Source organism: Anopheles bellator, chromosome X (assembly GCF_943735745.2).
Source record: "Anopheles bellator chromosome X, idAnoBellAS_SP24_06.2, whole genome shotgun sequence".
NCBI classification, from domain to species: Eukaryota; Metazoa; Arthropoda; class Insecta; order Diptera; family Culicidae; genus Anopheles; species Anopheles bellator.
In genome coordinates this window covers 625,491-650,000 of record NC_071287.1, presented here as the reverse complement: position 1 = coordinate 650,000, position 24,510 = coordinate 625,491, and the positions used below count along the sequence as shown (strand labels likewise).

Here is a 24,510-nt window from a genome sequence, read left to right as displayed (position 1 = left end):
GCTCTCCCCCACGCACCTTACGCTACGTGGGTTTGCTGACTAGACGAAACCACATGAGTCGCAACCGAATCAACCGATGTAGATGCTGAGCAGAGATAGGCAGAAAGAGATCATCTGGGGACAGCCACTGTAACGGCGGAGTGTGTGGGGATGAGACCCTGTGCGCATGAACCCCTGGGCCCATGAACCGGGCCGCCGGCTATATAAGCAGTTGACGCAACCGCGCGAAGCGCCATTAAGACTTGAGAGGTCAGCAGCGACGAACAAGGCAGCGAAACGGACATCGCGGGCAATTCCAACCCAGACCCAGCCAAGCGAGCCCGATTCGCTTCTTCGCTTCTTCCAGAAGAGGAGCCGGAGGTCCGCCGGAGCCATTCCGGAGTCGGGCGTCGGGGAGTCGATCCGATCCAACGATTCGGTGAAAGTTGATGATCAAACAGAGTTGACACGTGTTGTGAAGTGCGTTTGGATGTGAAGTGCGATCTCGCAGTGCGTGGCAATAAACCCCTTCGCTTCAATCAACTCCTCCGATGCTCACCTCCGACCAACCGGCGGGAGGAGGATCCGACTTTGCGGAGCATCCGGTCAACGCCACCGGCATGCTGCGATCACCGGCGGTCGACGCTGGTCCGCCCGGAGGGGGTGCCGATCAACCGGCGGTCCTGGCCGACTCCGATCTCCACCTGCTAGAGGAGGAGGACGAAGGGTCCGAGGGGTCCAAGAATCCTGGCGACTTGGACGCGGACGGATCGGACGGGGCCCCATCGGAGCTGGTGCGGGACGATGGCGACGAAGACAACATCCTGCCGCCGCAGGCCAAGGCCCATCTCACGCAGGTCGTCAAGAAGGTGTTCGAAGAGCAACAGTGGACCCCTCCGGTAGCGGTTGCCAGGTGATTTAAGGATGTGCTGTGGTGATTTAAGGAAGCTCAATTGGGGACGATCGCCTTCCGGACGCAACTCGATCTCGAGTCTGTCGACCCGGCTCTCGGAGGACTATGGGCTCCTCAACCGGGGGCTGAAGGGGGCCGAGGGAGCGAGGGAATAAATTGACAGACCGGCACCAATTGATGCATAAAATTTGAATGACTAATAGCCGACCCAGTGTTTGTGTTCCCATGCATTGTTTCACCCCGGACGAACTTTTATCTCTCGCCCCTTTTCCCATTACCAAGTCGGACGAGAGTGAGTGCGAAAGAAGCAAGAAAAAAGGGGGGTGAGGTGAGAGTCTCCCCGGGAATGGTATCGATTTGTCTGATTAGCACCTGTTTTGGGGGGGAGAGCTCGTCAGAAAATTTACAATCAATCGTCAAAACCCCTTCCAGTGGAGACCCGGAGCCAGAAATTAACCATAAAATTGGACACCTTTCGAGAAAATGTCCCTTTGCTTGCATCCGGCTGCTCGGGAGGGCCGTAGTTGGGCACCGAATTAACTTTGCAAAACAATAGACCGAACCGAAGGGTAGGCGGACGAAACAGAAGGGGTCGGCACCAAAACTGGCGGACAAGCCTGACTACTTTCTGGTGTCCGGCGGCCCAGCCGCCGCCGGCTTCTGGTTTGTTGCCCGTTTTAGTGTCCCGTTCTAGGTGTTAATTGATTTATTTATATTACTTCGCGAGCCGGACCCGGACGACCGAAAAGCGCCTCGACCCGGCTTCCGAGCGCCCGGCTAACAATTTATGTTTTATTACAATTTTATTGGCCACTTCTTGACACACACAATGTGGGGCTCTACGGTCCTCCGTTTTCGGACCTGCACTTTGCCGGAGAGGTGCAAATACCCCCTTTCATCGTGGATTGTGTGGTGTGAGTGAGAGAGCAAGTGGGCCCTGGGAAGTGTCAGGAATGCTATGCTTCGGACGTGACACACCCAATCCCTTCTTCAGTCTGGATTGGGAACCTTGGGTCCTTGGGTCACCGAGACCAAAGGGGACAATTTCTCGGACACTAATGCTCCAATGATCAATTCGCACGTGATAATTCATAAAATATGATAATTCCCATTTACTGGCTATCAATATTGGGATTGAGATTCCGTCCAAAGACCTCGTTCAGTTTAGACGAGTGTCCTCGATTGCTTTTCTCCGCTTTCGTAGCAGCTTTCCCTAGACTCTACGTGGTGATCTTCCGATCTTGGAGGCCACCAAGGTCTGGTCTGGATTCAGGGCCTTATCACTCGCTCGGCGGGTGTCAGGATAACTATCGATCGCGGATGATTCTCGAGACTCTCGAGAGTGCTGGGGATCTCGACCGAAGTGTTGCGAGCGAGGATCGTCTGACCCCATGGATCAGTGACAGGGCGGCGAACGGGCGGAAGAAGCGGATTGGATGAAACTCTCGTGACCTCTTGACATCTCCGGCGCGCTCCTGAGCAGTAACGCCAAGTACGCCGAAGGGGCCATCGGTGTCCGTCAGCGCTCCTGACTCAAGTGAGGTCCGACCTCCCAGTCCGAGTCGTCCCGGAATCCACCGTCCCGTGCGGGTCTTTTTTCTCTGGCCAACCAGTGGAGTTTGGGTTCCGTTTTGCGGGGAAAGGAGTGAGAGCAGACCGGATCACCGGATGTTCCGGCACTTCCGGTGGCGATCCGGTCCAGTTCTCCGGGGACCGGCGTCCTCTCTCTCTTCTCTCTCTCTCTATCACTCTGGGAGCAAGGTTTCGGCTTTCCCTTTGTCTCCCTCACCTCACCGCCCTCCTCATCCGCCGCGGCGGGGTGAAGAACGAACGGCGGTTTATTGAAAAGCAGAGTTGGCGGCAAGCCGCCGCCGACAAATGCCGACTCAAGACACTCACTCACAGCGAAAGAGACGAGAAGCCCGACGAAGACGACGGCGAAGAAGAAGAAGAAGAAGAAGAAGAAGCAAGAGCGACTGTAAGTGACGTGTAAACAACGATTAGGTTGCACATTTCCTTTTTTTCTAAGCAGCGCCCGGCGCGGCGCGGCTCTCTGAACCGAAACCGTGCGCCGTGGGTGATCCGCGCCAAACTCTCCGCGGATGATAAGATGTGGCGGCGAGAGAGAGGGGGAAGGGGAGCAGTAAGAGGCACGGATGTTGTGGGCACGAAAGGACATTTCGTTGGAAGTCCAACGGACGGAGGTTCCACCGGAGCCCGGAGGTTCGTCTGGGAGGCCGATCGAAGATGCTCGCTCCATCCCGACCCCACCAACCACCCAGTCCAGTCCCCCCAGTTCCCCCCCTTCGCCCCCCCTGCACTCCTAGCGGCATAATCAATCTCGCCCGGCCCCCCCTAAGTAGGCCTTCAGTTTTAAATATTATTATCTGGAACCGGCGATCGGCGCGCGCCGCAAACGACGAAAGATGATGATCATCGCCGCCGTCGCCGCCGCCGTCGGTCGGTCGTGATGAGTGTGTTCCGCGGAACCCCCCCGGACACCCGGGCAAACGGACCGTGCACTTCTGGGCGCGTTGGTGTGTGGGTGTGTGTTCGGCGGACGAGATGAATCAGGGCCGGGGCGCAGGCGCTTTAATTAGATCAACATTTTTCCGTCGCTGCGCGCACATCGGTCACTGTTTCACTCTCTCGCTCTCTCTCTCCAGCTCTCTCCTTCCCTCTCCTTCTCTCGCACTCCGCTCGTGGCGTACAAAATACTGCGGTTCCTCATTATGGTTTTGGCGGTTCGACTTAGAGTGATACATTTTTATGGTTTTCGAAACGCACTTTATTATTGATCTTCCTGAACATTCCATTGTTCACTTGTTCCAACGAGACTCCAACTTAAAAACTCCGTCCCTGAAGTGAGAAGTTCTGGAAGGTCTTCAGAATACGCTTCCGCTGCTGCTATGACGTCATCATTTGATGGGAACCGCTGCTCACGCATGATTTTTTGTTGGTTTGATGAAATCGGTGAATTCTGAAACCCAATACTTCGGGGGAAAAATATTAGTTATACTGCTCTGCTGAGATAGCTAGGCATGATACTAAATTAGATATGCTGTTAGTTGTCTACGATTTCAAGAGGTGTGTGTTTGTTTTTGCGAGTTCTAAACATGGATCGTCTGGAAGGCTAGTACGACCACGTTCAGAAATCCCTGAAGAGTCCTTATACACTTGTAACATGGGTTCATATTTTTCGTTTGCTTTAAACCTTAAAAAAAAAAACAAATTAAATGTTTCATTAACGATGCATGATTTCATTTGGTTATAAAAAATACGGTTGAATATTTTACAATGGTTGAACATTTCTTCGAAAAGGTTCATTCATGACATTTGCGTATAAAATATAATTCTGGTTGCAGACAATTGGGTAAAATGAAAAATTTATTTTCAAAGTGGTAGGTCACCAAATCATTCGTCAAAAGCACATTTTAATTGAAGATCATTTCCACCTATGTGGCTATGTTAATAAGTAGTATTGTGGTTCGGAAAAACCACATGCAAGAGAAGTCAATGCCCACCCACAACGAGTGACTGTTTGGTGCGGATTTTGGCTGATTGGTTTTTCGGTGAAATTGAAGCTGAGAACCTGAACGGCGTTTGGTTTGAACAGAACGGCGCTACGTGCCATAACAGTGACAATCAATATTTATGTTATGTCAACATGCCACCTATTTTGCTATTGGCATCCTTAAGACCCAAATTCAAGTTACTGCCAAGCCCCAATCGAGGTAAACATTTAACCGAAATTGTTTTACATTTAAAAAAATGGAAGGAATTAACCCTTCCAAAAAAAAAGTTATACTTATACACTTGTGAAATGGGTTCCTAATTTTCCTTTGCTTTTCCAAACCTTCCAAAAAGTAAAATTAAATCATTGCACGGTACTTGATTACAAGATTGTAAAAAAAAACTTAAGTAACCGATTGAAATGAAACTTCACGTACGTTCATTTGAAGATTGTACCAATATAACCCAAAAAAAATTTAGGCTCATAGCAACACCCTCTGGTATCGAACGTTAAATCTTAATGAACACCCTCCTAGTAACGAGCTGGGCGCGGTGGTCTGCGTTTGGACGCAAAATTCCGGCTCAATCGGATCTCCGATCTCGATCCCCACTGCCGACGTTTCACAAACGTCACGGGGAAATCGGTGGTCCAAACACTGGGATGGATTACCCTTTTTGCGGGGGGTTTTCGCACAGGAAGTCGCCCGCTTCGCTGGCTCCGAATGGCTACCCCCGAATCCGAAAAAAAAATGCGGTAACAAATGCGGTTGTTGGTGGACGCGAACCGATAAGGGTTTTCCGATAAGCCATCACCGCCGCCCCTTTCTCTCTCCCCCCCCTCCTGCCTCGCGTCGTGCGAAATGTGCGATCAGAGAGAAGTCAGAAGACCTCCGGTGTCCGTCCGTCCGCCGTTTGACATCTTGCTTCGAACCACAAGTATCTCCTTCATGACCTCCTTCGCTCGCGTGCTTCTTCTTCGCTACGCTCCCCGCACCCTCCCCTCCCCCTCTTTGACTCTTTCTATCGCTCTCACTGCCCGCTCTGCCGCCTTGCGTCGTGTGTTTCCTTGCGTTTGGAGTTCGGTGCCGCCGATTGAGAAGCGATCCACCGCCGCCCTAGACTCACGTCACGACCCGCGAACGCACGTGCCCTACGCGGGTGCGATAGCGCGAGAGGGAGAGCGAGAGCGAGAGAGAGCGAGAGAGAGAGCACGCTAAGGTCATGGTTGCGCACGGAGGCTCTCACTCTTCCGCGCTTGCGTTGGGCGGTCAGCGCACTTCGGTTCGGTGTTGGGCTCGGCCGGCGGTACCTTCCCCCCCATGCACCCCACCACCGGTCACCAGCCCCCACCGCCGCCGCCCAACAAACATCGCGCGCGGGTTATGTGGGAAACACAACACAGAAACCGACGACCGGCGGAGGAGATGGCGGGGGGACCTCTGGAAGATGGAACTACCAAGCACCTCCCTTCACCCCCCCACCACCCACCGCCCGCCCCCCCACGGTGCCGTGGTGTTTTCTCCTTTCTTCGGGACGGGCGCCGCGTGTTTGTTTGAATTTGCATCTGAATAACGCAATTTGTGAGGCCCTTGTTCGGCGCCGACGGCGGCGTCGGCGGCGGCGGTTCTACTTTCGGCGACAAACGAAGTGAGCCCGTGGGAGCCCCCCCCCCCCACCGGTCGGTGAGAACGGTTTTTGGGAGCGGCAGAGGCCCCAGAGTCCCAACGCTCTTTTCGGGAACGGAAGCCCGGTTCCGGCGGGCGGTCGGTCGGTTGATTGTAGGGGTCAGGTGGGTGGGCGGTGGGGGTGGTCCCAAAAAGTCGAGCGGAAGCCCAAATCTATAACACATTCGGTATTTGTTCAGAAAAAGGCTCATCCGGCTTCCGACCGAAGCCGCGGCTTCGGGTTTGATGTTTCCAGTCTTTGCCCTCGAAGCTAGGGAGGGGGGTGGTGGTGGTGGTGATGGGTGGTAGCAGGGCCATCTCACCGAGGGCCTGGGCCCCCCAGGACTACGGACTCCGGACTGTTGACTAATGAAATTATCAGCGCGTCCAGCGTCCTGTGGCATCCCTGTGGCTGGACGGAGGACGAGGCTCCCGTTTACACGCTAATTATCGGCTTACACCGTGTGTCACCAACCGGCGGGCGATCGGGGGACATCTCGCGGTGGTTCGCAAAGCGATCGGCAAACAGTCGCACCTCCCGCGGAGTCTCGCGGAGTCAAACGTCAGGGAAAAAAAAAGGGTGTGCAAGTGCGCCTTCTTGTCTCCGTTTCTCAGACACACGCACACACACAAGCGGGGGGCACACGAACGGGCGGGACATTAGACGGGGGCGACACACACGACCCGCCACTTAGCACCTTTTGGGTCCCAGGCCGACCCGACAGGCGACACCCGGCTGGGTGTTCTTCGGCTGGGGTTTTTGCACGCCTTCGACTTCTGTCCCGCCTCGCCTCCCAGCCGCGGGAGCGTCCGTTGATCGGGTCGGGTCGAATGTGGAACACTCGGGGCTTCATCATGACGTCATCGGCAGATCCATCCGGCGAAACTCTGACGCGCGGGCGCTGACAAGGCTCGCGGAGCGTAAGGAGTTTGTTCGTAGTTGGATTTATTCTTCAGCGTCATCTCCCCTCCAGGGCCCATAATACGATCAGCCCCCCCTAGCGATGCTCTAACCACTTATGAGTCAGTCATTTCACTTCATTCGAGTAAAATTTCTTACCCGACTAGCTTCAACCAGACACAACATTATTATTATTTTTAATGTTTTAAATTGGTTCTTTATTAGACAAAAATTGCTTGATTACATCAGAGTATAGAGATAATCCGCAGTGGGATTTCAGCAATTTGACAGGTCCAAGGTCTCAAAATGATGAAGTGAAAATGTTTCGATTTAGATCCTGTTAGATTATATGTTATACCACGTGGTATTGAGTCATTTTTTCGTATTTAACAACTTAACAGCATTAGGGCTTCTTTTACTTTGTTCATTTCGAACAATAGTCTATGCACGCCAGCAAGCTTTAGGACAAGATTCGTTGGTGTTTTCCAGTCTAAATTAAAGATCATGTTGAGAATTTTATTCAGTCTGATTTGTACTGACTGGAGGTTAGTTTTGGATAGACACAAAATTAACATACAGCCGTATAAAACAAAGTGAACACAGTGAACAGTATTTTTTATCGCCGATGGACTCTTCCAGACCTTGATGAGCTTGTTTGAAAGGATCGAAAGGCTCAGTGGGAATCAATTTTAAGTGACCATTCGGGGCTGGTTGAAAAGTCGCGAACCTAAGTAGGAAACTAAGTGGTCTCTTTTGTTCGTAGTTGGATTTACATTCTGTTAAATAAGTACCGGGAATTTGTGATTTGAAAGAAAATGCTTTATTCGATTTTCCGATTATTTTGTGTTTGACTTACGTTAAAAAAGTCGGCTAAGTGCATTTTTTACAGCTGTTTTGCTTGAACGTGTTTTGTCTTATCGGCGATTTGTGTCTTCTATTAAATTAATTGACCACGAAGCGGTAATTTGAGTTTTGGAAACAAGAAAAGGCCACAAGAGGGGCCAGATACGTGGGCTTTGGCATCATTAGTTTGTAGTTTTTGGCCAAACAATAGCACAATCGCTGCAGTCGAAGAAAACTGCAAGCGAAACTGTTCACATTCGAGCAAAACTTTGCTTTTCGATGATCACATCTTCTCCGGCCGCTCTGAGAAATTTTTGAACCACCGATAAAATGCTGCTTTAAAAGAGCTATGAAGGCGATAACTACCGTAGATTGCTTTATTTTTTTAACGACTTATTTTATAACTCATTCGTCATAGAAATGATGAAATCCTTCAGGTCTCAAACATATATCTTCTGTTTCCAAACATTGATTAACCAGCTCATCTAGCTCATTCTTCCATGCCATCATCATCTGTGTCTGAGGAATCACTTTGGGCAAAAATAGCATCATCCTCAGGGCCCACTAATGCATTACTAATACCTGCTGCGTTTTTAAATGATTTGATGATAACATCTTTCTTGATGGCATCCCATGAAGTTTTCCTACCCACTGGCAGACTTGAGTGAGATTGTTGGCCTCTGCAACAGGCCTGATGGAGTTAAGTTTGTATCAGATTCACTCATCCATTTGGTCCACTCCTCCTTCATATTTGCCTTCAAAGGTTTATTGATATCAAGAGGTTGCAATTGATTTGTGAGACTGCCTGGAATGACTGCTAACTGCGTTCTCAGTTCTTTAGCCTTTTTCCGTCAAATGCCCTCTAAAGCTGATCAAAAACCAAAAGAGAATTTTTCTTCAGCAGGCCGCCAGGTCGCCTAGACCATACCTTATCAAACCACCAGTCCATGCCTTGCTCTGGTCCATCTATCCTTTTGAATGAAAATAAATCAATACTCCTGTGGGGATTTTTTTCTCAGACAGGGTTTTACGTTTGAAGATTAAAAGTGGAGGCAACATGGTGCCTTTGGGGATTATGATTTGCTTCCAAATTCGGGCCTCAGCTTCAAACGATAACTCCCTTCCTTTCGATCGAATCGATCCTCGAAACTCGATCCAGCTGGTTAGAGGCTCGACACTTTCCCGTCTCCAACGTGTACCGTGGCCGGGGCTAGGCCTCCGCGAGTATCCTAGGTCTAGGTTTTGCACCGGACGACAAGTGGCAAGTGTCGTGCCTGCCAACCGAAATTGCGGCGGGGGGAGGGGGAAAAAAACCGCCAGCAGGGTGAACGAACCCTGGTTCGAGGTGGGGGTCCAGCCAGCCATACCCACTCCAGATGGTTTCCGTTCCGTGTCGTGTCGGTGGCCGTCGTCGTCGTGCCCATAAAATTGCCCAGCGACCCGGCTCCAGCCCGGGTCATTAAGGCCAGCCCAGCATCCACGCGGCTGCTTCATATCACGCACCGCACCTTCTCCTCCAGCCTCCGCGCCCAAGAGCCATGCGTAAGTCATCTGGCGATGCAACAAGTGGCGGTGCATCGGCGAGCGATCCCATATGCCATCGCTTGCGACCCGAAGCGGAAGTCCATCAATCTTGCGAGGTGGTGGGGGGTGGGGGGGGGGGGGGGGGGTTTTTTTCCTCGATGCAACGAAGAGAAGAAGGCCCTAAAAAACCGGAGTTTATGAGGCGCGCTTGGATCGACACGCGCAATTCCTACAAGTGGTCGGTTGGGCGATCCGAATGCGAACGAAAACTTTGTGTCGTGTGTGAGGGTGTATGTCTTTTTTAGAAGGTGTATGTGTGAGTGGCTGGTGACACCAGTCGGCTCAAGTGGTGTTGGTTGGACAAGGTGTTCGTCACCTTCGAATCCGGAGCCAGCTCAGCTCAATCTCGCTGTTCGATTTCTGGTGCTGCAATCGACGGGATGGATGGTGTGTGGGGTGATGGGGGGGGAGGGGGGGCTCCCGCCACCCGGAAACCGCCCATCTTCAGAGCCCCGCGGGGTGACCGAATCAAATCGCGGGGCCCCCGGCGACAGCACAGCGCAAAGAGAGCGCGCACGCAGCGCAAAGTGGGTCGATTGGTGAGGCTGAAAGAGGGGGAGGGGGAGGGGGGGGGGAACATGAACATAAAACCGCGATGAAGGCACCGGGGCGGCTCCGAGAGAGGCCGGGAAACATAACTCACTCACGGCTCTCTCTCTCTCTCTCTCTCGCGGCTTCGAATGACACGTGGCACAGACGGAGGGTCAGAAGGGTGGTGGTCAGGGACTGTGGAACCAGGACCAGAAGTCGTTTTGCCCTACACCATTCCCTTCTTCGTCTGTCCGCCCGCCCCCCGCCGCCCCCCACAGGAAGTCAGCCTCCCCGCTGCTGCTGTGCTTGGAGAATGCGCTAACGGATGCGCGCCTTCATCCGGCGCAGGGATCGGGCAGTGGTTTTTTTTCGGGATCAGCACCACCACCAACACCACCACCACCACCACCAAGTGATGATTCGATCCGCCCGCTGTGTGGGAGATTGCATAAGCGATAAGCCAAGCCGAGCCAGGCCGCGCCGCTGAGACACTCCATTGCTCTCGATCCCGATAGGCAGGATTGGGGTGGACGCAAGGGTATCGAGAGATGTTAATGATGGTTGCTGACGGCGGCGACGACGAAGCTGGCAGTTGGCAGCTCGCATTTCTGTAAACAAAGAGCTCGGAACCGCTCGGATTTGCGTCGCTGCACCTCGCGTCTAATGACTCAGAGATTGCGATCGACGTACGTCAAGGAACCGCCGTCAGCACCGAGTCCAATCTGGAATGTGGCGGCGGGGAGGGTTCAACTTTTTTTGCTGCGTTTCGTCTTTTTTTTTATTGCCCAACGGCTCTGGCTTTATGGTGGTGGGCTTGGATTAGCTCGCCCATGCTGCTCGCTTCGTGGATCCTGGAAATCGCAGGCGCACACAGGAAATGGTTCCGCTCAACACGCGCACTTGACCTGCGCATCGGTGGGCACTCTGTTTGCCTGGCCTGTGGTGTAAACGTCCCGGTGTAAAGCACTTCCGGTCGCACTCGCCAGGATGTGCACGGTCGGTAAACAGTCTCGCGGGTCTTTATGATACCCGGGGTCCCGGGGTCCCTTATCTTTCCCCGAACGAGACGCCTTCCGGTGACGGTCGGCCGCAAGGAGCAAACAACAGTCTTGGGACCCAAGGGGTCGTGAGACCTAAGCCAGCCGCAATAAAAAAACGCACCACCGAGGGCCGTGAAAAGGTACGGGATGCTCGGGCGAACAGCTTTCAGCGTTTGGTCCGATCTGGTCCGATTTGTGTGACAAGAGTGTCCTACGTTCGCTGCGCGTGAGACAGCCCATTTTTCCCATTTTTCCTGTGGCTTAAGTCACCTCTACTCCACCAAGGCAAAAGGGTTCACTGTTATATTGCCGTATTGGTAGAGTGCTTCAAATGAACGTATGTGAAGTTTCATTTCAATCGGTCACTTAATTCTTTTTTACCAGCCATTTAGTATCGACATGTCACTAGGCGGCTACACGAAGCGTGAAAACTAGCGTCAAACTAATTTGTAATGTCAAAACGTTTACGCTTCGTGTGGCAGCAAAAATTTATAAACGAAATGTCAAACGTGTTTACGTTCGCGTTTTTGGTCCGAGAAAATAGAAATAGAAGAGAAATTGATTGATTTTTGAATTTTTTATCTGTTTTTTCCTATTTTGTTGCTACACCAGCAAATAAGATCTTAAATTATCCTCTGTTTGTAAGCAAAGCGTATGAAAAAAATAATTACGCTCGGGTTTACGCCTTGCGCGACCCGTAAACGTTTTGACAGAGGCGCAGCAGTTTGGCATTAATCTGTAATGTCAAAAACATTACGGAACACCTCATGTAGCCCCCCAGTCACAGTATTTTTGGACGATTTTTTTTTCGGTCTGAAGACAGATGGAAGTCGCTAGGAGCCAAATCTGGTGAATAGGGTGGATATACTCCAACAATTCGAACTTTAATTAATGGATTTTAGTGATGAAAGAGGATGTTTTTCTTCTTCAAACCGAGTCTTTTTTCACGAATTTTTTCTTTCAGTTGGTTCAGATGGTTACAACAATAATCAAAATTTATTATTTTATCAATTTGCTAGTAATCCGCTACAGCAATATTTTATTCTGATTCTGAGCTGAAGAACTAGGTTCACACCATTCTTTAGCCTCTTGTTTTGATTCAGGATCATGATAAGAGTCCCAAGCCTCATCCATAATGATGATTCGATGCATAAAATCAACTTTATCCTTTCCCAAACGCTCTAAATGTTGTCGAGAAACTTGCATTCGAATGTCATTTTGATCCCTTTTTAGCGAAAGCGGTACCCATTTTGCACAGAACTTTTAGGAACCCAAAACTATGATGATGATAAGTCCCACCTCTTACCCCTGCATAGGTTTGAGAAGGACGGATTTATCTATCGATAATTACAAATAACAATCAGCGAGAGGGTGGTATGGGAGCAAACTCTCCAGAATCGTGGCATCTAGAGCTTTACTCCTTTCGTACAACGGTCGCCATCCCTTAAAGTGTTAGACCATGCTAATGCATGACATCCTCCACTAAAAAGGGATTCTCTGGAGCACAGCAGGTTTCTCTTGCTCTGTTTGTAGTGGCACCTCCAGTTACCAGTTACGTTTTATGGAAATACTAGATGTATGGCTAGAGGAATTCGTTCATCTGAACAAAAAGAATTTGGTTATGGGGGACTTTAACATAGATTGGTTCAACACGGCAAGATGCGAAAGCCTAAAAAAATTTAATGTTATCCTATAACATGTATCAAAAAAAAAAAAAAAAACTTCAGTCAAAATATTGGTTACACTGCTCAATGAGATGGCAAGGCCTCTGCTAAATCTCTTTCCTATGATTCGATGATTTTCCAAAACGATATCCTGTATTGTTTTACGATTTCAGGTGTTGTGTCTGTTTTTTTGACGTTTTCGACATGGATCGTCTTGCAGGCTACTACGACCGCGTTTAAACTTAGAAATCCCCCTTTTTGCCCCCTAATTAAAGGTGAAAGCCCTTCGATACTTTTAAACTTTCGTTCAAAATTTTCCTTTACTTTAAAATTTTCCAAAAATAAAAATTAAGTCGCTGCACGATACTTGATTTTTCCCATTGTAAAAAAAATACTGTGACATGCCGATACTAAATGGCTTTAAAAAAAATAATTACGTGACCGATTGAAATAAAACTTCACATACGTTCATTTGAAGAGTGAAGACCAATAAAAAAATTAAGCTCCTAGCTGCGCCCTTTGGTATCGATCGTCAAAACTTATTATATAACCCAGTAACGGTTCATTCTAAGATCGTCTCCCTAGGCTCCGATAGCATAGCACGTGTGGCAGGGAACGAAAAACCCTCTGTGGGCCTCTGCTAGGGGAATTTGTTACACATTCACAGAAAGTCCGTCGGTCACCGGTGGATGTGTCGCTGGTTCTCCCTTCACTGTTTTGCCCCTTCTTTCCAAAAATGCCAAGATGATGTCACGTTAACCGCATTTCGGCAGAGCACCGACCGACCACCACCTAAAGGCACCTGAATCGCTGCTTAGCAAGCGGTTGTTATTGTTTCGGATAAACAAATCCAGCGGCGAGCGTTCGTCACGGCACAGTTTAGACGTTGGCCTCGCCCGTCAAAAACCACAACGAATTGTGGCCTAATCCTCGCCTCGCCCCCTCTCGCCCACAGAACACCGGAAATGAAGAAACGGGCGTACATCAAGCGGCCCATGAACGCGTTCATGGTCTGGGCACAGACCGCCCGCCGGGAGATGGCGAAGCTGGAACCGAAACTGCAGAACTCGGAAATCAGCAAGGACCTTGGCCGGCTCTGGAAGTAAGTATCGTTCCCCTCCGTCCGCCAGAAGAAGCCGTTACCGCGTTCGGATGGGGATCGTCCGTTATCGAGCGTCGTCGGCCCGTAACCCTTCACGTGTGTTTTTTTTTCCATGTCGGCAATTGCTCTCCCTCTCCCTCTCACTCACTCACTTTCTTTTCATTCTTCACTTTTTTTTTTTAACGATTTGTTTATTTGTCCTCGAATGTCGTCCAAATCCGGTCCGCGATAGGGGCTCCCCCCAGAAGGGAGCAGATTGAGGAATGAAGCCAAAGGGGGAAAGGCTCCGAAGGGGGGGAGGGGGGTTTGGAGACTGAGGTGGCGCGTCGAGTCGGATGATAAGGAAAGACATCAGACGCCCGCCGCCACTCACCTCCTCTGCCTCTTGGCGTTGTCGAAGCGCCGTTGGAAGAAACGGCGCATGAAGTTGGCGGCTTGGTGCCCGACATCTCCTTGCTCCCTTTCTATTTGTGCCTGCGTGTGTGTATGTGTGTATGTGTGTTTCGATGGAAGTCAGCAAGGTCAGCGGAAGAGCGCGGAAGTGCAGAAACGCGAGCGTTGCGGTGGTGGAATGCAGGGCCTCCCTGCAGCTCCCGCGATTAGAAGCAAGCAGATCAAACCAAAGCGAGCGAGGGAGAGAGAAAGAGTTAGATAGAGAAAGTTACACGCGCGTGAGGTATGCATCTGGGAGCCTCTCCTCTTTCGCGCCTCTCTAGTTTACAACTTTGTCGGATTTGGGGGCTCTCAGGTCAGGGCTCTTAGGTCCGCCTTTTTCCATGACCCCGGGTCGGGGTCTGAGTGTCAGAAGAATGTCACACCTTCTCCCGCGCCAGAAAGGGGTTCGCGGCCTTGAAGAGCCGCGTCGTGGGAACCACAGGGGTTCTAGCGGTATTCTGGAAGGGTCCGGGGGTCCGGATACCTGTGTGGATCGGCCGTGTAGGAATGTGATGGGATTCCAGCGTCCCAAAAGTCCCGATCCGTGCGACGGCGCTGTCATTATCCCTTCTACCATGCACACAGCAGTTATCGTCCGATAACGGTCCCCAGATACCGGCGGGACCCCTCGGCAGCTGAAGCTCTCTCCACGATGAACGCAGGACTCCTAGAGCTCCGGAGCTCCCTCGTCAACTCGTCGTGGTTATCAATTTCCAATGGTCTGTTTACCCCCGGCGCGTCCGGACCAGCGACCGGTTGAAGTTGTGTGTGCGTCATCCCCCCCCACCCCTCCCCACCCTCCGGTGTGATCGTTCGCTTTCGCTCGGGAATTCTGGAGCAACCGCAGGAAGCGCTCCCAGGAAGTCTGACCAAAGGTCAGGAAAACCTTGCCTCTGGACACGGCAACACACAGGGAGCTAGGGGTTCCTGACGCTAAACTCCCCAAAATAAAGGAAACAATGAGGCACCCCACCATTTTGTCGCCAATGACAGCCATTGAAGGGCAAGAAAGCCGACACTTGCAGCGTGGAAAAGCTGCACAAACAAACAGTTCCCTCATCTCTCACCCGCCTCCCGGGGTATCGATCCCCAGAGGCTACAGAATACGGACAATTGTTTCCTCCCGTGGCCTCTCGTTCTGTTTTGCACTAACCTTTGTTTTTGGGCGCTTTTTTTTTCTCTCCCCGCGACTCCCCGCAGAATGCTGTCGCCCGAGGACAAGCAACCGTTTGTTGCGCAGGCGGAGCTACTCCGGAAGGCGCACAAGCGCCAGCATCCGGACTACAAGTACCAGCCGCGTCGGAAGCGCGCGAAGAAGGCCGGCGCGGGTGGTGGTGGCGGTGCCGATCCCACGTTGTGTAGTAATTGTGGCGTGGGACCGGGACCGGCGGTCGGTGGAAGCAGAGATACCCATCACCGGTGTGGGGCCGGTGGGGACGATGAACGGGAGGATCACCAAGTAGCGCCGCCGGCGGCGGCGGCGGCGTCGACGGCTCGCCGACCTCACCGACGGCCGACGGCGGCTTCCAGGACCGCCAGCGCCGAGGTGTCGAGGACGACCTCGGACGCGGCTCCAGCAACGCCGGCGGCCGTCGGAAAGTCTGGCGATGGGGTGGAGGGGGAGCTCCTGAAGGTGGGTCCCGACTTCGGACCCAAGAGTCCGGCGGGAGGCACCTGGGATAGCTGGTTCCGGATGGGTGGTGGCGCTGGTGGTGGTAAGCGAGCAGCGTCCGGACGGGGCGTAGATCCTGCGGAGCCAGCACCGGAGATCCTGTTGCCTTCCAATGGGCAGCTGACAGCAGCGGGCCCCGGAATGGGTGGAGGGGTAGCCCCCGCAGCCTCCAGCAACAGATCGTCCGTGTACGGGATGAGGTTGCACCAGCTACAGCCCTGGAGCCGCGGCACGGACAGCAGCAACGGATCGTCGCTGCCGTTCCGGGTGCCGCCAGCGGTGGTCTCGAGCTCCGACGGCGGCGGCGAGGGGAACTGCCCTCTAGCCCGCTACCACGGGGATTACCACGGGCCACCGTCAGGACTCTCGTTCGCCGAGCAGCGACAGCCACTCAGTTACCACCAAGAACACCAGCAACAGCCGCAACAGCAAGCGATGCACCACTACAACCTACAGCATCAGCCGCATCAGCAACAGCATCAGCAGCATCAGCAACAGCAGCAGCAACAGCAGCGACCAGCATCAGCCGCCAGCAGCAGCGAGCAGGAGCTGACGTTCGTGCCGATCTACGAGTTCCACTCGAATCTGCTCTCGAATCAACCGTCGACGTCGTACGAGCAGACGTCACCGTACCACCCACCCTCCGCGTACCACTGGGGCACCACCACCCCACAGGAGCACTCGCCCCCCACGCCCTACCTGCCGGTCCCGGGAAGTTCCCCGGCATCGCCACAACCTCCGACTTCCTACGGCCAGACGACACCCTCGCCTTATCTGGGCTCCTGGGCTACGACGACACCTCGGACCAACTTCGTCCAGGTGACGGGCGACTCCCAGGAGGGCCACGGATTCGTCGAGTATCCGAACGCGGCGGCGGCGGCGGCAGCGGCAGCGGCGGCGTTCGGCTCCTCGAACGAAACGTGCGGTGTCCTCGAGAGCAGCAACGGACGGAGCACTCCTTCGACGGCCGGATCGCCTCCGGCCATGGTCGCCACGCTCGTCGTCCCTGTCGGGTACGCCATCCTGACACCACCCCCGTACACCCCACCACCCGCAGCCCACTTCACGCCCATCACACCGAGTGGTGGCAGTGGATTCATGATCTCCACACCATCGGCATCGACGTCACCGGCCACCATGCCGCCGATCGGGCAGCAGGAGTACGGCGGGGACCCGCCGCCAGGATCACGCCAACAGCCACAGACGACGCCCACCCCGATGGGCCCGGTCGATGTCGTGTATGACCTTCAGCTCCACGCCGGATCATCGGCGGATCCTTCGAGTCAATCACAGCGCCGCCCCGCCGCATGGTATCATCCTGCGGAGCAGAGTGTCGGGGAGGGCGAGGGCTTCCTGGGTGCCTTCCGATCGTACGTCGATCGGGGGGGCGGGGGCGGTGGAGCCCTGCATGACGAGGGCCTCCTCCAGGAGGACCAGGTCCTGAACCACGGTTGCTACGGTCGGCACGGGGATGGGGAGGCCACGGGCCACCCGTTCCTATGCACCCAGTGTCCCCCCCAGTGTCCTCAGTGCCCCCAGCTACCCTACTCCTCCGTGGCCATCGAGCAGTCGCCCTTCGGCAACGGTGGTGGCGGTGTCCACCAATACTCAACGGGCGCAACCAACCCAACGGGGGGTCCCACCCCAACGGTACGCGGTTTGTACAAGGACGAGGACGAGGAGTAGCCTGCGATGACGACGACGCCGAGGCCCGGTGGTTCGCCATTTTCTTCACCTGCCCAACCCTTTTTTTTCCCACCCCCCTCGGTTGGACTCGGTTGGAACGAAGGAACGAAGGTGTAAAATCGACGAGGAACGACGAGGGGCCGGCAAAAAGGAATCGAGAATTGGGAGTGGGAGTGAAATGGAAGAGAGCAGAACGCAAGCCGGTGAAGTGAACACGCTTCGAACGCTTCGAACGCTTGCGGACGTCGGGGCTTGTGAGAGCTTTAACCTCCGGAGAAGCTCGAAAAGCTCCGAAAAGCTGCCGAAAGCTCGCACCGCGAAATGAATTCATTCCATTGCGGCGGCGGCGTTGCGTAAAAGTTTCGACAAAGCTTGATTGATTTCGAATTTGAAAACGGGTTCGAACAACGATAAATCATCTCTAACGCGAGGATCAATAGTAATAGTAGGTTACTTATCATAGTTGAACGCATATAATGTTGAATTTATTAGGGGGGTTTGGAACTTAATTCTTGCTGTTTTTATTCGACATTTGTGGTCTAACTACAACAACAAAGCTTAATGAAAGTATTAGCTAGTACTTTCTCCCATCTGTTATCTTTTAGACCCCTTTTGCCGATACTTTCATAAGAAGTGAATCGTTGGTTATATTTAGCGAGTATTGTAAAACGGCAAGAATTAAGTTCTACAAACTAATAATTGAAACACATCCAAAGGAAATCAAAAACATTGAAGAAAAAAAAATGACCCTAGATTCTTCCTATAACCAAATATACGTACGTATGCCTATCCCATACAAATGTCGAGGGTGCAATCGTGATGATTCGTTTCGGGCAAGCAGTAGCCAGCCAGGGTGGTGATTGCGACATCGACATCGATTGTGCCTTGTGTATATATTAGCAGCTAAGCCCTTTAGACGCCCTTGGAAAGCCTACATTCCGCACGATAAGAACCGAGTGTTGTAAACATAACAATTATGCTTACCGTAGCCATTCGGAACGAGCTGGCGAACGAACTGAAACGGAGTGCGCATGATCCACGTTGGCAAGTGTCAAGGGCGGTTAGTCGGCCCAAAATCAAAATCACATTTCCGCTGAAAAATCAAAATCACATTTCCGGTGAAAAAAATCATTTTCACTTTAACACAATTTGCGTTCCACCCCTTAAAATTGGCCTTTGCCGTGGCAGGTGGCACTAATTGCGTAGTCTCTTTGTCAAAAGATGTTTACCACCTACAATTACGCCGTAAGAATGAAACTGTGCCCCAAATTGAAGCGCATAAGTTTAAGTGTTGCAAGTGGGCATCGTCGACTGTGTACATACGGATTTCCTGCCTGACGGTGTGGAGCATGTGGAAATCGTACTTAAAATAGCTGGCTGAGCGCTGAGCCAAACGACGATCTTCGCCATCGTGTGACGCCAACGCGATTCGGTCGTTCGGCGAAAATGTGCGGCAACCCACCCGATAGGTTTAGATGTAAGCGAAACTGAACATTGTCCCCTTTTGATTGAAATGAATTACAATAAACTAAGAGTTTAATAAAAAAAAAATGAAGCATTTCGGAAGAGCGCGGGAAGCTCGAGCCAATAAACACACGATCATTGGAACGTTGCAATGATTCGGGCTAAGCCATTAAAGAGAGTCCTTAGCAACCGCGACTCGCTTTTCTTTCCCAAAACTGCGTCCCATCCCGTTGATGATGTGCAGAGGATCTTTCGATGAGTTGCAGAGGTTGGAGCCAGAACGGAAGTCACGGGGGGGGTGGGTGGCGGGGTGGCAAGGGGTGGTCGCGACTCTACGTGTGGTGCCCGGTGGTCTCGCTCCAGCCCGGTTCCGATTGGCCGATTCGCTTCGGCCGCCCGAAGCTCCCCTTTGGGGCGTTTGGCCTTGTGGAAGGGCGTCGGGTTTATGGCACCGTTTTATGGCAACACGCTAGGAGGGGGCCACCGCGCCGCCTCGGTCCAGTGCCGACGTGCCCACCACCCAGCGCGCTCGGTCCGCGATTTTCCGCTGGAAAATGCAACGAGGACGACGACGACGACTCGAGGCGACAGCTGACAGCTTGGGAACTTAATTAAAAGGACCACCAAGGAGAGGACGTAATGGAATGTAATGGTGGTAATGGAGACGATTAGCGGGCCGCACAACACACCAGCCAGATCCTTCACCCCCTGAAGAGATTCCCCCTACAGTCGAACCGATCCGGGATGGGTTCACATAAAAATGCCACCCAACTCCCCAATGGGGTGGGGGGGCCAAGGGTTGCCGAGGGGGTTGTTGAGCAATTTTTATTGGCACCAACCGACCGAATCGCAGGCCATTGTGTGCAGGAATTGCGTGCAGGAATTCAATCAAGTCAATTGGTTTTCGCTTTCAAAGGTCCCTTAGCGGGCGAGAGGGACGGGACTTTTTTCGGCTAATCCACTTGGTGACAGCAGTAAAGTACACCGACCAACGCGGCCCAGGCACACGATTAACCGGAAACGGGCCACTTCCGGTTGCGCGGCACCGAAGGATGGCTATTGAAGTGTGCCCCATAACGGCGCGGATGGCGCGCGGAAAAGTGTCAAAGTTTTATTAGATTCTGATGCACCCGTCTCTTCGCCTGCCTGCCGAGGATGCACAACCGCGGAACTTTTGCACGGTCCAGGTCCAGGTCCCTGCTTTCTCTCTCTCTCTCTCCCTATCACGTAAAGAAAACATGCTTTCTATGGTACTTTCGTCAAAAGCAGGCTCGGTTCCCACCAAACATCTTAATAAATAAGGAAACAATTGCCAAGGTCTCGCAGGTGAAATACCTGGGAGTCACACTAGATGACAGGTCAAATTTTAATGCTCACATCGATGGAGTTATCACCAAAGGTAGCAAGAAAATCGGGAGTGCTTAGCAGAGTGTCAAGAGACTTAAACCTGCTAGGGGGAAAGTTCACCTCTACCAAGCTATTATTGCACCACATTTCGAGTTTTGCCCCTCTATCCTATTTCTCGGGACGAAGAAATAGGATAGAGCATCATCGGCGGTAATGCTGGACATTATGCAATGGATGTCAGAAGAACAGTTGGGGTGGTGTATCGGACCATGATATTTATTTACCTAACTAGTTAGGGGTATGCTTCCAAATTACCTAGGAGAACGAATAGTTAGGGGCTGAGCACAAGAGCCAAGAATTTTAAAGATGTCTTGTGAAAATTGCCGGCAATTCCTTATTTGTAAAGGGTATCCAATGGTTTAACTCAATCAGCCCAAAGAGATAGTTAATTCAGATAGCATTTGGGAGTTTAAACGCCCTGTACATCCAAGAAGTAGTTAGGTAAATGTAAATGTTGTAAATGTAATGTAATGTAATGTTGTAAATGTTGTTAGTATAGACTTGTAATCTACTAACACGCATCGCGGAGGCTGGATGATGATGAGAGAAAAAAAAAGAAAACAGAATTTGAATTTTTGACAATAACTTAGAATAATAGTATAGCATGAATGGTCCAAAACAAGTTGTTAAAAATTATACTAAATAAACCTCCATGGCATAGCACAGAAAAAATACATAAACTAGCTAGATTGAAAAAAAATATCTCAACACACCCTAAAACTAAACAAAAAATACTGGTCCGCTTGCTGCAGAAACCAAGAATTGAAATACCGTCTTCAGTGACACATATAATTAGAAAGCAGTTTAAATAATGTTAAATGTAAATAGTTTAGGTAGTAGGGTAGGCTTAGGTATGTAAGGTATAGGGAAAAAGTCTTAGACAGGCCCAAGGGGCCCCTGTCCAAATTCAAGAAAAACACTTAAAATACTAAAGTACACTAACGAACAACACCTGAAAAAGAATAGGTACCAAACATTCTCAAAAATAATGTGGAGAGGCTTTGGCCGAGCCCATTCGGCAATCAACTTCGATGTATTACGAAATCAATTCTCAATAAACGCAATTTTATAATAATTAGGAGTATAGCATGAATGAGACAACATATTTTTGAGACGCGCGCGCTGCACTCGTGCTATCGTGGGACAGGTGCATCAAATTCGTCCATTGATGTCCATTTTTTTTATGCTACCGTAAATGTCCTAGATAAATGTAATTTCGGCCGTCCTTAGTAGTGGTACCCTAGCGCTACAATAGTTCTAGGGAACCGCGGCTACACACTGAAGGAACTGGAGATTTTACGGGGGCAATCCCGGAGAGTGGTTCCGTATGCGTTTTCTTCTGATGGAAATGGCTGGATGGCCGTTGTATGCATGGATTAGTTAAATGGACTTGTTAAATACAATTATCACACGATAACTATCTCGCCTATCAAAAAACCTATGTTGGGGTAAGAGGTGGGTCTCATCATCATCACCATCTCCGGTTCGCCCGTTATCTAGGTCTCTCTCTCTTTGGCGTCCAGTTGGCGGTTCCAGTGTATACACTTCACACGTTAAATGATAGTAATGAGGACGATCGACGATGGAACCAAACGATACTTTTGTGAACGATAAATAATTGTTCCCTGCTCGATAGACGCGGCTATGCGAAACTCTTGTGCTAGCAATTATCGCCTGCCTTTGAAGAGTCGGCATTGCACAACAATCGGCATTGCAACAACAATCGGCATTGCAATAACAATCGGCATTGCACAACAATCGGCACGGGCATTTCGCAGAATTCTGCATCCGCCGCCCTGCAGTCGTGAACAATATTTTGTTTTTGATTCTAGCAGAACGGGGCGGGCCTAGCAAAATATTACTAAAAATACGCGTCTTCTAAAATGTTCGCAGATGTTTTTTGGTTTGGCGCGCTGCGTCCCGACGCGACACGCAAGTCAACAGTTTCGCGCCCATCTCGGAAGCATCGAGAAAACGCACCGCGTGCACGAGTGAGACGGATAGCGGAGAGAGAGAGCGAAAATATGTGGAGAAACGATCCGGGCGCGCTCGCGCGTCGGGTTCATGGCTGGCGGCAGCGCGATCGTAAAACTTGCGCATTCGTCTCGATCTCGGCCGAAGTCTTACAGAATTTTATGGTCCCCCTCCCCTCCACCCCGCCATCCTCCGGCAGTCCCTTTCGCAACCAACGCAAGACGGCGATAGAGCCGTGGCCGTCTTGTGTTGCTTTCGTTTCGGTCCCCGGACCCGGACCCGGCACGGAAATGCAGCTTCTCGGCGAGTCGGTGAGTGAGTCATTTCTCGCCTTCGAGTGAAATAATATTGATACGCTTTTTGCGTAGCGGCCAGCAGCATAGGCCGTGGGCATAGAACACCCAGCTTCGGGCTGCCCGGGACACTCCGATGGGACCGACTAGCTTCTCGGACGGTCTCGGTCAAAACCTTCGTTGATTGCGCGCTTTTTTTTAATTGCGCCAAACGGACCATCCATCCATCCATCCGACACCAAAAATCGTGGGCTATTGTGATGGAAATAGTCAATTTTTATTACGCTATCAGCATAAATCTTAGAACGGCGCGGGGCCGCCGGATTGACATGTTTCGATTTTTTGTCGCTCGCAGCTCGCCAAAAAAAGCAGGGAAAGGTGTTCGCGGCGAGATCCAACGTTCGGGGCAGTCGGGAAACTTGTTTTTGTTATTTCCATGTGCTCGCTCGCTCGGGATGGGTTCGAAAACATATGATTTCTTGTTTTCTTGAATATCAAAGTTCGCTTTCATCCACACACACCCCACACACATTTACACGTTTGTTGCGCAAACAGTGCACAGTCTCGTTCCGCGTTCATTGCAGATTTCAAGCTCTGGCTGTGTGCTGCTGTGTGGTAGTAACCAATATGTTTCTCTCTATGCCGGCGGATTGAGCCGATCATCGAATAAAAATAGAACGGCAAGAGTTTGCCTACACCAAAAAACTTGCCCACCTGGGACCTGGGTACTTATGGAAAGGGAGTTATTAAGAAGCTGTTAATTTATCAGCTCCAAAAATGATCATCTTCCGGTGAAGGATCACGGGCCCAAAGGGTGAATCTTCCGCTAGTCCGCTCCGTAGTTTCGCGCTAATGGCTGCTTTAATGTCTGCTACTGTGTACCGAGACAAGTAATCGCCCCTAAAGGAGCAGGAGCAGCAACAAGGAGCAACAAGGAGCAACAAGGAGCGGCGCCCGAAATTGTGCGCCAAGCAAACAAAGTTTAATGACGCTAATCGAAAAGATGAATCAATCCCCCCCACCCCCCCGCCCCCATGCCGACCATTCCCACCCAGGGGGAGGGAGCAATCAACAGGTTGCTGTGCGCCCTCCCCACTCACCTCTCCCAAGTTGATCCAGTTGCTTGGGGGGGGGGTGGTTGCGTCGAAGGAAGTTCTGATGAAAGCTAGTTTTCTTCGTTCCCTTCGCGTCGAAAGCATTTCAAGAAATCCCCCCCCCTCATGGTCACACCCCCCCAATGCAGGGTCCTGATGGGGTGGGGGTTAGGGGGGGGGGCGGGATGATGAAAGCGCCAATCAAACTGTAATTAGAGTTGATCTAAATTTTGGGCGCTGTGTTTTCGCAAACTTTTGCCATCTCATCTCGCCGCAGCCCGCCTCATCCTTGCTCCAACCCCCCCCAAGCTTCCTTCCGCCGCCATCCTTACCCACAGCTCCTGATTCGGTAATCTGATTATCGCCGCGCACCCCACGCGCTGTGTGCGTGCTCGTATGCTGCTGCTGCTTCCCGCCTCGACCTGGCCCCCCCTCGATGCCCCGCACATGCCATCCCAGCCCCACTAGCACCCCCCCCTTCAATTCGTTCCGTTCGCACTGCACACCACACACCGTTTCGGAGAGCCGCAATGACAGCCAATAAGCGAGAGAGAGAGAGAGGAAGCGAGGAGTGGGAGCGGGGAACCACAGCCTGGCACACATCCTGCCTCAGCACCCCACAGTACCCACCACCCCACCCACCACCCACCCTGCCCAGCGCACGAGCGTCCAAATAATCAGTGAAAACACAGTGGAAACGTACCGCCAATCGCTTCGGATGGATGGATTGGGAGGGGGGGGGGGGGGGGGG

The 24,510-nt window shown here is 51.8% G+C and overlaps 1 protein-coding gene across 1 annotated transcript; it reads left to right on the top strand.

Moving 5' to 3' along the window:
- The first annotated feature begins 530 nt into the window (after nucleotides 1-530).
- LOC131213203 (protein capicua homolog) lies at nucleotides 531-17,527 on the top strand. Its single transcript, XM_058207198.1, has 4 exons — nucleotides 531-892; nucleotides 13,588-13,734; nucleotides 15,370-16,273; nucleotides 16,340-17,527. The coding sequence occupies exons 1-4, from the start codon at nucleotides 531-533 to the stop codon at nucleotides 17,525-17,527; spliced, it is 2,601 nt and encodes an 866-aa protein (XP_058063181.1).
- Nucleotides 17,528-24,510: the final 6,983 nt, after the last annotated feature.